This window comes from Garra rufa, chromosome 5, assembly GCF_049309525.1.
Source record: "Garra rufa chromosome 5, GarRuf1.0, whole genome shotgun sequence".
Classification (NCBI taxonomy): domain Eukaryota; kingdom Metazoa; phylum Chordata; class Actinopteri; order Cypriniformes; family Cyprinidae; genus Garra; species Garra rufa.
In genome coordinates, this window is record NC_133365.1 from 50892745 (window position 1) to 50904794 (window position 12050).

The 12050-nt window shown below is 36.4% G+C and overlaps 1 protein-coding gene across 1 annotated transcript in view; it reads right to left on the bottom strand.

Moving 5' to 3' along the window:
• unc5ca (unc-5 netrin receptor Ca) overlaps positions 1 to 12050 on the bottom strand; it is a 189326-nt gene that overhangs the window by 21074 nt on the left and 156202 nt on the right. Inside the window, exons 11-12 of the mRNA XM_073840130.1 lie at positions 7634 to 7825; positions 1764 to 2120 (exon numbers count right to left, since the gene is read on the bottom strand). Of these exons, the coding sequence (XP_073696231.1) occupies positions 1764 to 2120; positions 7634 to 7825 (549 nt within the window). The remainder of the gene's footprint in view (positions 1 to 1763; positions 2121 to 7633; positions 7826 to 12050) is intronic.

Below are 12050 nucleotides of genomic sequence, written 5' to 3' on the forward strand. Positions count from 1 at the left end.
AGTGTCTTTAAAACCCCTCTTTTGAGCAAACTACTTCCTTCCACTGTGGATTCAAATCTCAGTTTGACAGTTGAACATCTGAGCCCAAGCCCAATGTTGAGTTGCTTTACTGAAAGCTTATTACTGGATTAAAAGCTCAGTGTTATTGAGTGTGATCTTCAGCTCAGTCTCATATTCACAATAAAACTTAGTTTGAATGTCCACTAAAAACCCTCTTTTGTGCAGAACTACTGCCTTCCGCCACAGAGTCAAATCTAAAGTTGAAAGTTTAACAGCTGAGCCCAAGCCTCTGTTTCTAATTTGAAAACCTCACTTTAGAACTAGTAACAAAGAAGCATTAAGTTGCTTAACTGAATGTAGAGTTGTCAAAAAGTACCGAATTCAGTATCAGGGATGTTTAAAAATCGTCTCAACAGCGCTCGAATGTGAGCGGGAAACGGACGTTTTTAAAATTTCAGTACCAAAAGTACCGAACTCTGTACTTTTTGACCACTCTAACTGAAAGCTTATTGGATTACTGTATTAAAAGCTCAGAGTATTATGTAGAGAATTATGGGAGAGAGATGGACTTAGCAAGTGTGATTACCTGCATCGGAAACAGCATTTATTCTTCAGCTCAATCTCATATTCAAAATAAAACATTAGTTTGAATATATCTGCTGAGGAATGCGATATCTTTGTTGTACTATACTTTCATCTGTTAAGGGTGATTTCCAATGACGGTGCTGATCAGTGCATTGAAAGTAAAAATAACTTCCAGAACCCCCTGTTATGATTTTGATTTTTTTAAGGTGCACTCTTGTCATAAATTAATTTATTACTTTTCCTACATAATTTGTAACACAAAACAGTGGTAAAATATCTATTTAGGAGTCTTAGACCTTGACAACGATATACAGCTTGGCTTGATTAGAATAGGATTTATTTGCAATATGGTGAAGTAAACCATATACAAGACGGTGACAGTTAAACGGTTACCAAACCACATATTTGAAGTCTAAATAAGTACATTGTTGCCTGAAAACTCCTAAAAATGCATTCCGTGACACAAAAACAGTATTATTGATAAAATTATAGTGTCACCATGACAATCGCTGTGAGATAAGGAGAAACGGTTGGAGCTCTGTTATCACTAGAATATCGCACTGCTGGAAAAGGCTCTCAGCCAATCAGATTCTAGGACCAGAAAAACGGTTGCATAACAAATGATAGATAAACAGAACAATGGACGGCGGATGGATGGATGGACAGACAGACAGACAGACAGACAGACAGACAGACAGACAGACAGATAGATAGATAGATAGATAGATAGATAGATAGATAGATAGATAGATAGATAGATAGATAGATAGATAGATAGATAGATAGATAGATAGATAGATAGATAGAGTTTAATATAATGTCAGTGGAGTGTTATATGTCATTTCTGCAGTTCAAGATGGAGCTCTATTACTAGCAGCCATCCTCCGGATTCATTCATCACTGTCACTGAGCGTGTTCATGCTCATCACACGAATGCAAGATTGTGAATGTGACATTTCCATCGCGTCTTACCGGAACCTGTTACAGCAATACGCCTTAATTAGACTAATGAAGGACTATCAACACATTCAATTAATCATCATAATTTATATCACACAGTGATTCGTAAATATGTTGGACACTCAGCGAAGACAAGATTGTGATTGTGCATCATAAATCACACATAAATAAGGTGTGTGTGTTTGTGTGTGTGTGTGTGTGTGAGTGTTTGTTCTCACCTGAGTTGGGTATGATCAGATGACCTCCCAGTGAGTTAAACGACCCTAACGCTGTACACGTTGGGTCCCGAGTGCGTGCCAGCGTCTGGTTGCGTGGGGTCATGGGGTCACTGTCCAGAAGAGAGTGGGTGACTTTGGGGGACAGGGTGGCAGAGAGGTCAGAAGTCATGTCCTCCTGAGGGGTCACCGTGCCAGAGGAATTGTAGACTTTGATCTTGAGGTTGGGAAGCGGCAGCGGCTCCAGCAGAGGGGAGCTGGTCATGGGGATTTTGTCTGAGATGTCGTGGAGGGCGTATACTGGACCGCGATACAGAGCCGCCGCTGTGGACAGATCAGGGGTTGCAGCCAGTAAATCCGCTGCAAACAGACACATAAGAAATTACTATTGAATTTCACTAATGATATTTAGAGATATGGGTATGGATAGATTCGTCAATTTATTAAATACAACACTGTTAAAAAAGTAAGATGATTTAATGTTTTTTAAAGAGGTCTCTTCTGCTCACCAAGGCTGCATTTATTTGATCCATAATACAATAAAACAGTAATATTGTGAAATATTATTACCATTTAAAATAATAATTTTCTATTTGAATATAATTTTAAAGGTAATTTATTATGGTGATATCAAAGCAAAATTTTTAGTATCATTACTGCAGCCTTCAGTCACAAACTTTATATCTCGTAATTCCAACTTTACATCTCGTAATTCCTACCTTATATCTCGTAATTCCGATTTTATATCTCGTAATTCCGATTTTACATTTCATAATTCTGACATTATAACTCATAATTCTAACTTTTTATCTCATAATTCCGACTTTATATCTCTAATTTCGACTTTACATCTCGTAATTCCAACCTCACATCTCGCAATTCCAATTTTACATCTCATAATTCTGATTTCTCATAATTCCGACATTATATCTCATAATTCTGACTTTATATCTTGTAATTCGGCCTTGTAAATCTGACTTAATATTGCATAAGTTAGACTTTACATCTCGTAAGTCTGACTTTATATCTCATAATTCTGACATTATATAATACATAATTCAGACTTTACATCTCATAATTCTGACATATCTTGAAATTCTGACTATATCTTGTAATTCTGACCTTATATCTCGATATTTCTGCTTTTTATCTCATAATTCTGACTTTATATCATAAATCTGACTTCATATCTTGCATTTTTTACTTCTAAAAAATATATCTTATATTATCTTATAATTTTCAGTTTATATCTTACAATTTTTTCTCGTAGTTATGAATGCTAAACTCAGAATTGTAAAAAAAGTGACAATTGTGAGATTACCTTTTTTGCTTTTTAATCATGTGGTGAAAACAAGCTTCCACTTCCAATTTTAATATGAAATACTCAATTTCATCAAAATATTTCATGTACACACTCCTAACCACAAAAAATGTTTTCCATAAAAAGCCACAGTGAATAAAAAAATCCATTTTCATTTCTGTTTTGCATCAAAATTTCACACAAGATTGAAACGCTGCTTTTCCCATTTAAATGATTTTGTGATTTCCCACATAATTTTGCATAATTTGGATGTAAACACAGCTACTATAAACTTTCATTGTATGTAACGAGCAGCTTGACGACTCATCGAAACATCTCAATTCGTGCTCCAGAAATTCATACGGGTTTGTAATGGCATGAAGGTGGGTAAATTACTTTTCTGGGTGACCTATGTATGTATTTCTGTTGTGTGCTATTTTGAAATGAAATCACTGTGTGTTTGCGTGTGTGTGCGTGAGCTTGTAAAGGACTCTTATAGCCAGCGGCTGGTAATCTCCATACTGATTGCTCATTAACATTCAGCTTCCCACAGTGACTAAACAGAGGATTGTCACTTCGCACGCCAGCTCTCTTTCTCTCTCCGGTTACTCAGGTGTGAGCATTACTCACCACGAGCACCGTTCACACTCCTGACGCGCACGTTCAAGTCATTCATCACGCGGCGATCGGTGATACAGCGTAAACCGCACTGCACTGCATCACACCTGTCGAAGTAAACACATCTGAACCCGGGAGAGATCTTCACCTGAGCAAATCTGACGGATGTGAAAGTGTCTCGCTTTACCATCAAAACATCCCCTACCTCTGTATTTATCAACTCATTCGCTGACGTCCTCCGCAGTGTCTCCACACGGCGCTTTCGCCCTGACAGGGTGCCATTTACACCTACAGCCCGCTTCATGTTTAATTAACAGAGAAAACGAGCAGGAAAATGAGGGGAAAAGCGAGACAACACGAGAGCGAGCAGAACGACGATTCTTCATTAATGATAACCTGTTCAGGTTGGAGAGTGACAGGCATTCTAATGTTCCTCAGATGAAATGTCACTTGAGTCTCTCTCTCTCTCTCTCTCTCTCTCTCTCTCTCACACACACACACACACACACACACACACACACCTCACAATTTAACACCGGAACACTGCCTTCCATTCCGTTCACCACTTGATTGGAATTTTAATCATTCTTGTGTCTTACACACACACACAGTTCCTTGCTGAAACTATTGCATTGACTGAGAGCTGCAGTAAGAGAGATCGTGTCTGAATAGCTTGTTTGAATGTTTTACTAAAGCAATAATTCACTCAAGGATGTGCATTATAGTAATTTGCATGATTACCATTCCTAAAATCCCTTTCGATCTGGTAAAAACAGCAACATGACAAAAGACACTGATGTTCAAAATTGGTTACATTTGTTATTACAGTGACTGTTCACTCAGAAATGAATATTCTGACATCACTCTGTCACCTTCATGTCATTCCAAACCTGTGTGACTTTCTTTTCCTCTGCAGAACACAAAAGAAGATAATTTTTAATAACGCTGGGGTCCAAATGAAAATTAATTCTATTGACTGTCTTTGTAATATACTGCATTCCATTTTGCAGAAGAAAAAAAGTCTGCCAGTAATTGTGAAATCAAATATATAGGAGATTTTGTGATTTCCCACATACTTTTAAATAATTTAGATGTAAGCACAGTTAATATACAATTTAAATACTACTTTACGGTCACTTTTGATCAATTTAATGCATCCTTGCTGAAAGTATTAATTCCTTTCCGAAATTTTTTTTTATATACATACATATATATATACATACATATATATGTAAGGAATAATTGACGATGGGCCGTAGAATTCTTAGAAAATAATGCACACCCGAGGTGGTGATACGATCACGACGCGAAGCGGAGTGGCCGTTCCACCTCGGGTGTGCATTATTTTCGCAGAATTCTACGGCCCGAAGTCAATTATTCCGCTTATACTACAGTTACCACACCTCAAGACATTGATCAGATGATATATTTCAAGACATTCGTCCGGTTTTTATCCTTAAAACGCTATTGTGAGTAGGATTAATTTCTTATGCAGCTCATCCAACAGCTTCGTTGCTAGTTCCAAACGCCATTTTAGACCTAGTAACGACGGATCGTAAATTACGTCTCTCAAGTCTGTGTGTCTCTCAAAGGTGACTGGCAGCATCGTCTCTACTGACAGTTAAACTTTAAGTTCATTTTCTTCAAGACTACGCCGTTGTTACCTCGCGTGAGAACTGTCATGTCGTTTTTAAGTTGTTTATCGTCATCGTCAGAGATGCGCTAACAACATTAGCGCGAATGCTAACGTGAGTGCTAACTGTATGCGTGTGCGTCTGTGAGTGAGAGAGCGAGAGAAATAGAGTATGTGCTTTGCTTTCCGTACATAATAAAACGTAATATTGTGGAAAAAAACATGGACATAATCTGTCGCTTTTATCCTGTTGTTTACCGTATGTATTAGTTTTGCCAGTGTCACTGTAGCTTTTGGTTATTTTGCTGTTTTGGGCTACCCTGGAAATCCAGAGGTCTCGCGAGAGCACAATTTGAATTGTCTCTGCAAGACACTCTGGCATCGAGCAATGATGCAGGTTACTGCAATACGTAAGCAATTGTGGGAACCAATCAAATCGGTGTATCTGATGTAGGCGGGCCAGAGGCGAGCTAAGCTGATGATGACAGCACTGCGACGTCCGAATCATATAGTAAACTAGTGATGGGAAGTTCGGATCATTTTACCGACTCGGATCTTTGAGTCTCGTTCAGCAAAATGAACGAATCTTTTTTCGAGTCATTTCGTTCATTTTACCAAAATATAATTAAAAAGCTACGTTTTACTTCCATAACACATGTAATGCTCATACACGTTTATATAACGTTGATCACACTACAAACAAGACAAAACTATAAGCTATTAGAAACAAAAGATTTATGCATTGTTTACCTGGGTCTTCATGATTAGCTCCCTCACTTCTATCTGTCCGGGTTCAAGTCGTTCGTTCATTACGTGACAAACCCATATAAGCTTAACTAACGCAGTCTGAGCCGGAAAGAGAATTGATTAGTTCATCTCTCGAGTCTTCGGGTTTGAGTCCTTCGTTCATAGTTGCGCAATTGCGCATGCGTGACTGAACGAATCACTCCCCGAGACGACTCGTTCTTCTCGAGTCACATAAAGATTCGTTCAAAATGAACGAATCGTTCAAGAACGACCCATCATTATAGTAAACTTTGAAAGATCGCTGTCGCTACAGATGAACAACAAGTTGTTTGAAACGGCTTTGGCCGCTACAATGAACGAGTTAGACTTGGCTTTCCATATAAAAGAGGAACAGAAAACCGAAAACTCGAATCGTTCCTTTGCAAGAAGGACATTTTTGCTATTTTGCCGACTGGATACGGCAAGAGTTTAATCTATCAGTTCACGCTTACATATAATTAGACGGAGAATAGTAGTGCATGTTTGGCGTGCTGTCCAGTGAAGGGCTCCGAGCTCGGGAGTGGCCCGAACCCAGAGTACGTTACCCCCCAATAGGAGTAGCGAGAACTCGGAGTGATGAGATGGGGTGGTGGAGGTTTACTGATAAACCATCGAGTGAATTGAGGTGAGTCAGCTGTATTTAAACCTATGGCGCTGATTGACTTGTGATGTTTACGCTAAGCATCTGACGCGCTTCTCCCGAACTTTGTTAATGAAACATCATTTAGCTCTGCTGGTAGATAAGCGTGTATTGTTGTGATTGGTCGTGGCATTATCCAATAGCGTGCAGTTAGAGTTTCAAATGCATGCTTGGTGCCGCCCCTCCAGTTAGGCAGTTTTCATTGCTCGATCCCAGACCCTTAATCTTAATAGATTAGGGTCTGGATTTTTCCAGGCTAGTTTTGGGCTGTAAGGACCTTTGAAATAACTGAAATCGTGTGGCGAAGTGATATAGACATGTACTGCGGTCAAAAGCTGCCTGGAACTACGTTCGCCGTGCGTTTCCCTGAAAATAATGCACACCTCTAGAACGTTCGTCAGCCAATCAGATTCAAGCATTCAACGGCCCTGTAGTATAACCAAAGACTATGCACTGCAGATATCCATGCCCGCGTGCGTCTGTGTATTTAACTGCAACGCGCATGTCACGCAGCCTTTTACGCAGAAGTACATGCAGTGTAGGAATAGTTGGTTACACAAGATTGTATAGTTAATTGTGCTGTAAATGCAATTGTCAAGCAGTTTGTGATGCATTTTGGAAACAGGAGATGAGCCCCTGGTCTAATGCACCACCTGGCTTGAGAAACCCGTTCTCAAAGACTTACTTTTAGTCATTATTTGGGTAGCACACATATTCTGAATGCCTTCAGCAGAATTCAAATGAGGCATTTTAATCTAGATTAATTCCAAGATTACAGTGAGATTAATCTAGATTAAAAAAATTAATCTATGCCCACCACTAATATATATATATATAGAACGTAGCTAACCAATCAGAGCTGGACAGTGATCCACTAATGAAGGCTGAGTGCTCACCTGAGCGTGCTTGTTTGATGCTGACAGGCTGAAATCCTCCGTTCAGCACAGACGAGTCGATGATGTCGGAGTGAAAGCGTCGATGAGTTTTGCGGTACACGAGAAGTGCCACGATAGCAGAGACGATCAGACACATGACCACCGCCATGACGATTCCCACGTACAGCGCCACCTCATCTCCACCCGGCGCAGCTGCATGACAGACAAACACAGGTGATGGTCAGAATAAACACTAACCTATACATACTGTATACTTTGTAGTATACTCATTCTATTTAAAAAAAAAAATAGTAAGTGAAATCGTAGGTGTTATTCCATAATGAGCATCCAGTTTCCAGCATCCAGAGCATTCAGTTTTGTGTGCAAATGTCTTTACTTTAGGCAGTGCAATCAAATAAAAGGTATAAAACGAAACTGGGCGCACAGCATTGTAGGATACAGTATTATGAGCAGTGTGCTCTATTTTGTACAGAATGACGACTGAAAAACAACACATAAAAATGAGAAATGTTGCATCAGCAATTAACTAAAATAAAATAAGTACTAAAATTATTAAACCCAAAACTGAAAAAAGACATGCACTGCAAAAAATGCTTTTCTTACTTAGATATTTTATCTTGTTTCCAGCCAAAATATCTAAAAATTCTTAAATCGAGAAGGATTTTCTAGCAGAGTAAAATTATTGTCTTGTTTTCAGAAAAAAAAAAAAGTACAAATTAAGTGTGCTTTTACTTGAAACAAGCAAAATAATCTGCCAATGGGGTAAGAAAAATAATCTTGTTTTTTGTTTGAAATAAGATTTTTTTTTCTTACCACATTAGCAGATTACTTTGCTTGTTCTAAGCAAAAACTCACTTACTTCTGACTTGTTTTTTCTGAAAACAATAAAACATTTTTTACTCGTCTACAAAAATCTTCTTGATTAAAAAAAATGTTTAGATATCTTGGCTGGAAACAAGAAAAAGTAAGAAAAGTATTTTTTGCAGAGTGAAGATATAACATAGCTTTTATAAGCTTTATGAAAATAAAGCTTCTAATAGAAAATCATTAAAACGTACTACAAATAAAAAAACACAACTAAATAAATAATATAAAAATAATAATTACATGCATACTGATAATTAAAACCTAAATATTATGTAAATAAAATATAAAAACTTTACAAATAAAAAAATAAGAAACAAATTAAAAACTTTTTGCATAATGAAAATTAGCATAAGGTGCACGGCATACAAAATTGTAATATTTTAGTATGTTACACCAAACAGCCATACAAGTACATTTATTACTAAATTTAGTTTAACTTAAAGTACTAAACAACTAAAACTAACCAATAAAAATGAATAATAATAAGAAAATACTAGTCAAATCTAAATTTATTTAGACACCTTCAACATTTCTCACATTATCTGATCTAATTCATCTCAATAATGTCAGATAACTTTAATAAAAAGGTATGTAATGGATTATCAAGCAAAAGTTCAGACCACTGTTAGTATGACTATATATATATATATATATATATATATATATATATATATATACACACACACACACACAATATCAATACTTTGTTGACCAATTACCAAGCAATGCTTTTTTCATTCAGTCTGTGGTTGAAAAAGGTTGCATTAACAATTAAAGAAAAAACACTTAAGCAAAACATGGCAAGTTCAAAGTGTCTAAATAATCTTTGGTCCCAAATTTTTGGGTATGATATTAATATATGACAGCTTACTTTATTTTGCTATCCTCACTTACCCACTAGTAATAAAATATATATAAAAATAATGATCTGGTGTCTAAATAATCTTTGGTTTAACTGTACATACATATTTTAAAATAAAATAACATATAAATGATAAATAATTTAAATAAATAATAATAATCTAATAATAATCTAAAAAAAATCATAAAAAAATATCTGGTGTCTAAATAATTTTTGGTTTGACTGTATATGCATTTAAAAAAATTAAATAATATATAAATTATAAATAATTTAAATAATTATAAATAATAATAATAATAATAATAATAATAATAATTTAAAACAAAATCTAAAAATTAATTAATTAATAAAAATTTACTTTAAAATATTAACATTAATTTTAAAACTATAATCGTATCACCTACTATTTTTAAACACAGCATATATGTCAGTTTTCCATTTCAAAGGACAAATCATTATAGCAATATGGGTTAAAGGTCACAGCTGAGAATGGCCTTTAAAACAACGGCATTAATCAGTATCTAAACCCCCTGCATCAATCATTAGAAGGAGTTTTCACAGTAAGAGAGAGAAAATTAGACCGCCAACTGCAGAAAGATGAAAAAACACCCTGAGAATAGACAGTCAGACTGCGAGAGAAGAGAATCCAGTCCTTTAATTTAATGAGGCTATAAATTATTACATGCCATATTGCTCATCTTCCTGGAAATCAGCCTCACTCTTCAGCAGACTGCAGGGGAACAATAGTGACATGTTCATCCGACCCCTTTTCCTGTGGATTCTCTCTTTCTCTGTCTACAAGTGAATGTGTGTGTGTGTGTGTGTGTGTTTCTGAATTTGTGTATGTGGAGATTAAAAGGGGATCAGGGCCGAAATGAAACCGCGGCTCTGAAACATCAAAGAGAGAAGCAGCCAAAATCGTCACAGTCTCTGATGTATAAAGTGTGTGTGTGTGTGTGTGTAATAGTGATATGCAATGGACAAATTATTCAATGACTTTCACGCAGTGTGGACTTTGTTGAAGGAATTTCTATACACATAATTAATAATATAATTTCTATGTACATGTATTGATGATTGTCATGTGCAATCTAAATTGCCACCCAAATCAGTTCACCAAAGATTTAAAACAATAGTTCCACTTGTTAACATTAGTTAATTTCATTAGTTAACATAGACTAATGATGAAAAATGTTGATGAGTTTGTTAATTCATCAGAACAGTTTTACAGAAATGTTGCATTACAGAATTTGCTCACCAATGGATCCTTTGCAGTAAATGGGTGCGGTCAGAATGAGAGTCCAAACAGCTGATAAAAACATCACCATAATCCACAAGTAACCAATCCAGTTGATCAATTATTAGGGATGTAACAATATCAAAATCTCACAATATGATAATATCACAATATGAAGTCGGTGATATGATATTATTACGATATTGTTGTTTAAAACAAACAAGTAAGCCCTGCCCAGTTTTAAAAAGGAACACAGAAGGAATGCAAAAGTAATGTAACGCATTACTTTCTATAAAAAGTAACTAATTAACGTAATTAGTTACTTTTTTAGGGAGTAACGCAATATTGTAATGCATTACTTTTAAAGTAACTTTCCCCAACACTGACCACAATATTGATAAAACCGCTACATTCCCTTATCAGTTAATGTCTTGTGAAGTGAAAAGCTGCGTGTTTATAAGAATAAATCCATCAAGGCATTTTTAATGCAGAACATGCTTTCTTGCTGAAATCCTCTATCCATAATATTGCTTTCTCTAGTAAAAAAGTGAATCTTGCCTGAATCAGGAGAGAAATACACACATACCAAGCAACGTTTACAATGAAAACAGTCAAAAAACAAATATGTTGGAGGATTTTGATGTGAGAGGACAATGGGAGATGGACTTCTTGGAGGAAGCCTTATGGATTATAGACTCAAACTTTGGCAAGAAGCGACAGTTTAAAGTTAAAATTGCCTTAATAAAGGATTTATTTTTTATAAACACACACCTTTCCATTACACAAGACGTTAATTGATAGACTGGAGTCATGTTGTGGATTATTGTGATGTTTTAATCAGCTATTTGGACTCTCATTCTGACGGCACCCATTCACTACAGAGGATCCATTGGTGAGCAAATGATGTAATGCTACATTTCTCCAAATCTGATGAGGGAACAAACTCATCTACTTCTTGGATGACCTGAGAGTATTTTCAGCAAATTATTTTTTTTTTGGTGAACTATTCCTTTAACAGAATAGTTTCCTTCTCATAAAGTGTTTCATCATGACTCTGCACATGTTTTAGTGTTTAGACACGTTGTTTGAATATGCATACGTGAGCGTGCGTGTGGCAGAAAGGTTGTTTCTATGCAGGAGCACGCTTGACTTATAAAAGCTATTGATTGTATGAAGGAAGTGATTAAAGTGGAAGGACAGTGTGCAGATGCTCAGGGGGGTTAATGAGGAGAAGGAAGTTTGATCGTCTGGCAACCCGTCCGACCCATGAGTCTGCGGGCGGAAGAGCCTTCTGCTGATCAGATTCCCTCGGCATCGATCCGCAGGGGTTTTACTCAGCGCACACACTCAGACTGATAACACACACACAGAGAGAAAGTTAAGTCTCATCTTTTTTAGCAGAGTGCAGTGTCTTGCATTTGTAACCTTACAAAAAGAAATGCATTATTAAT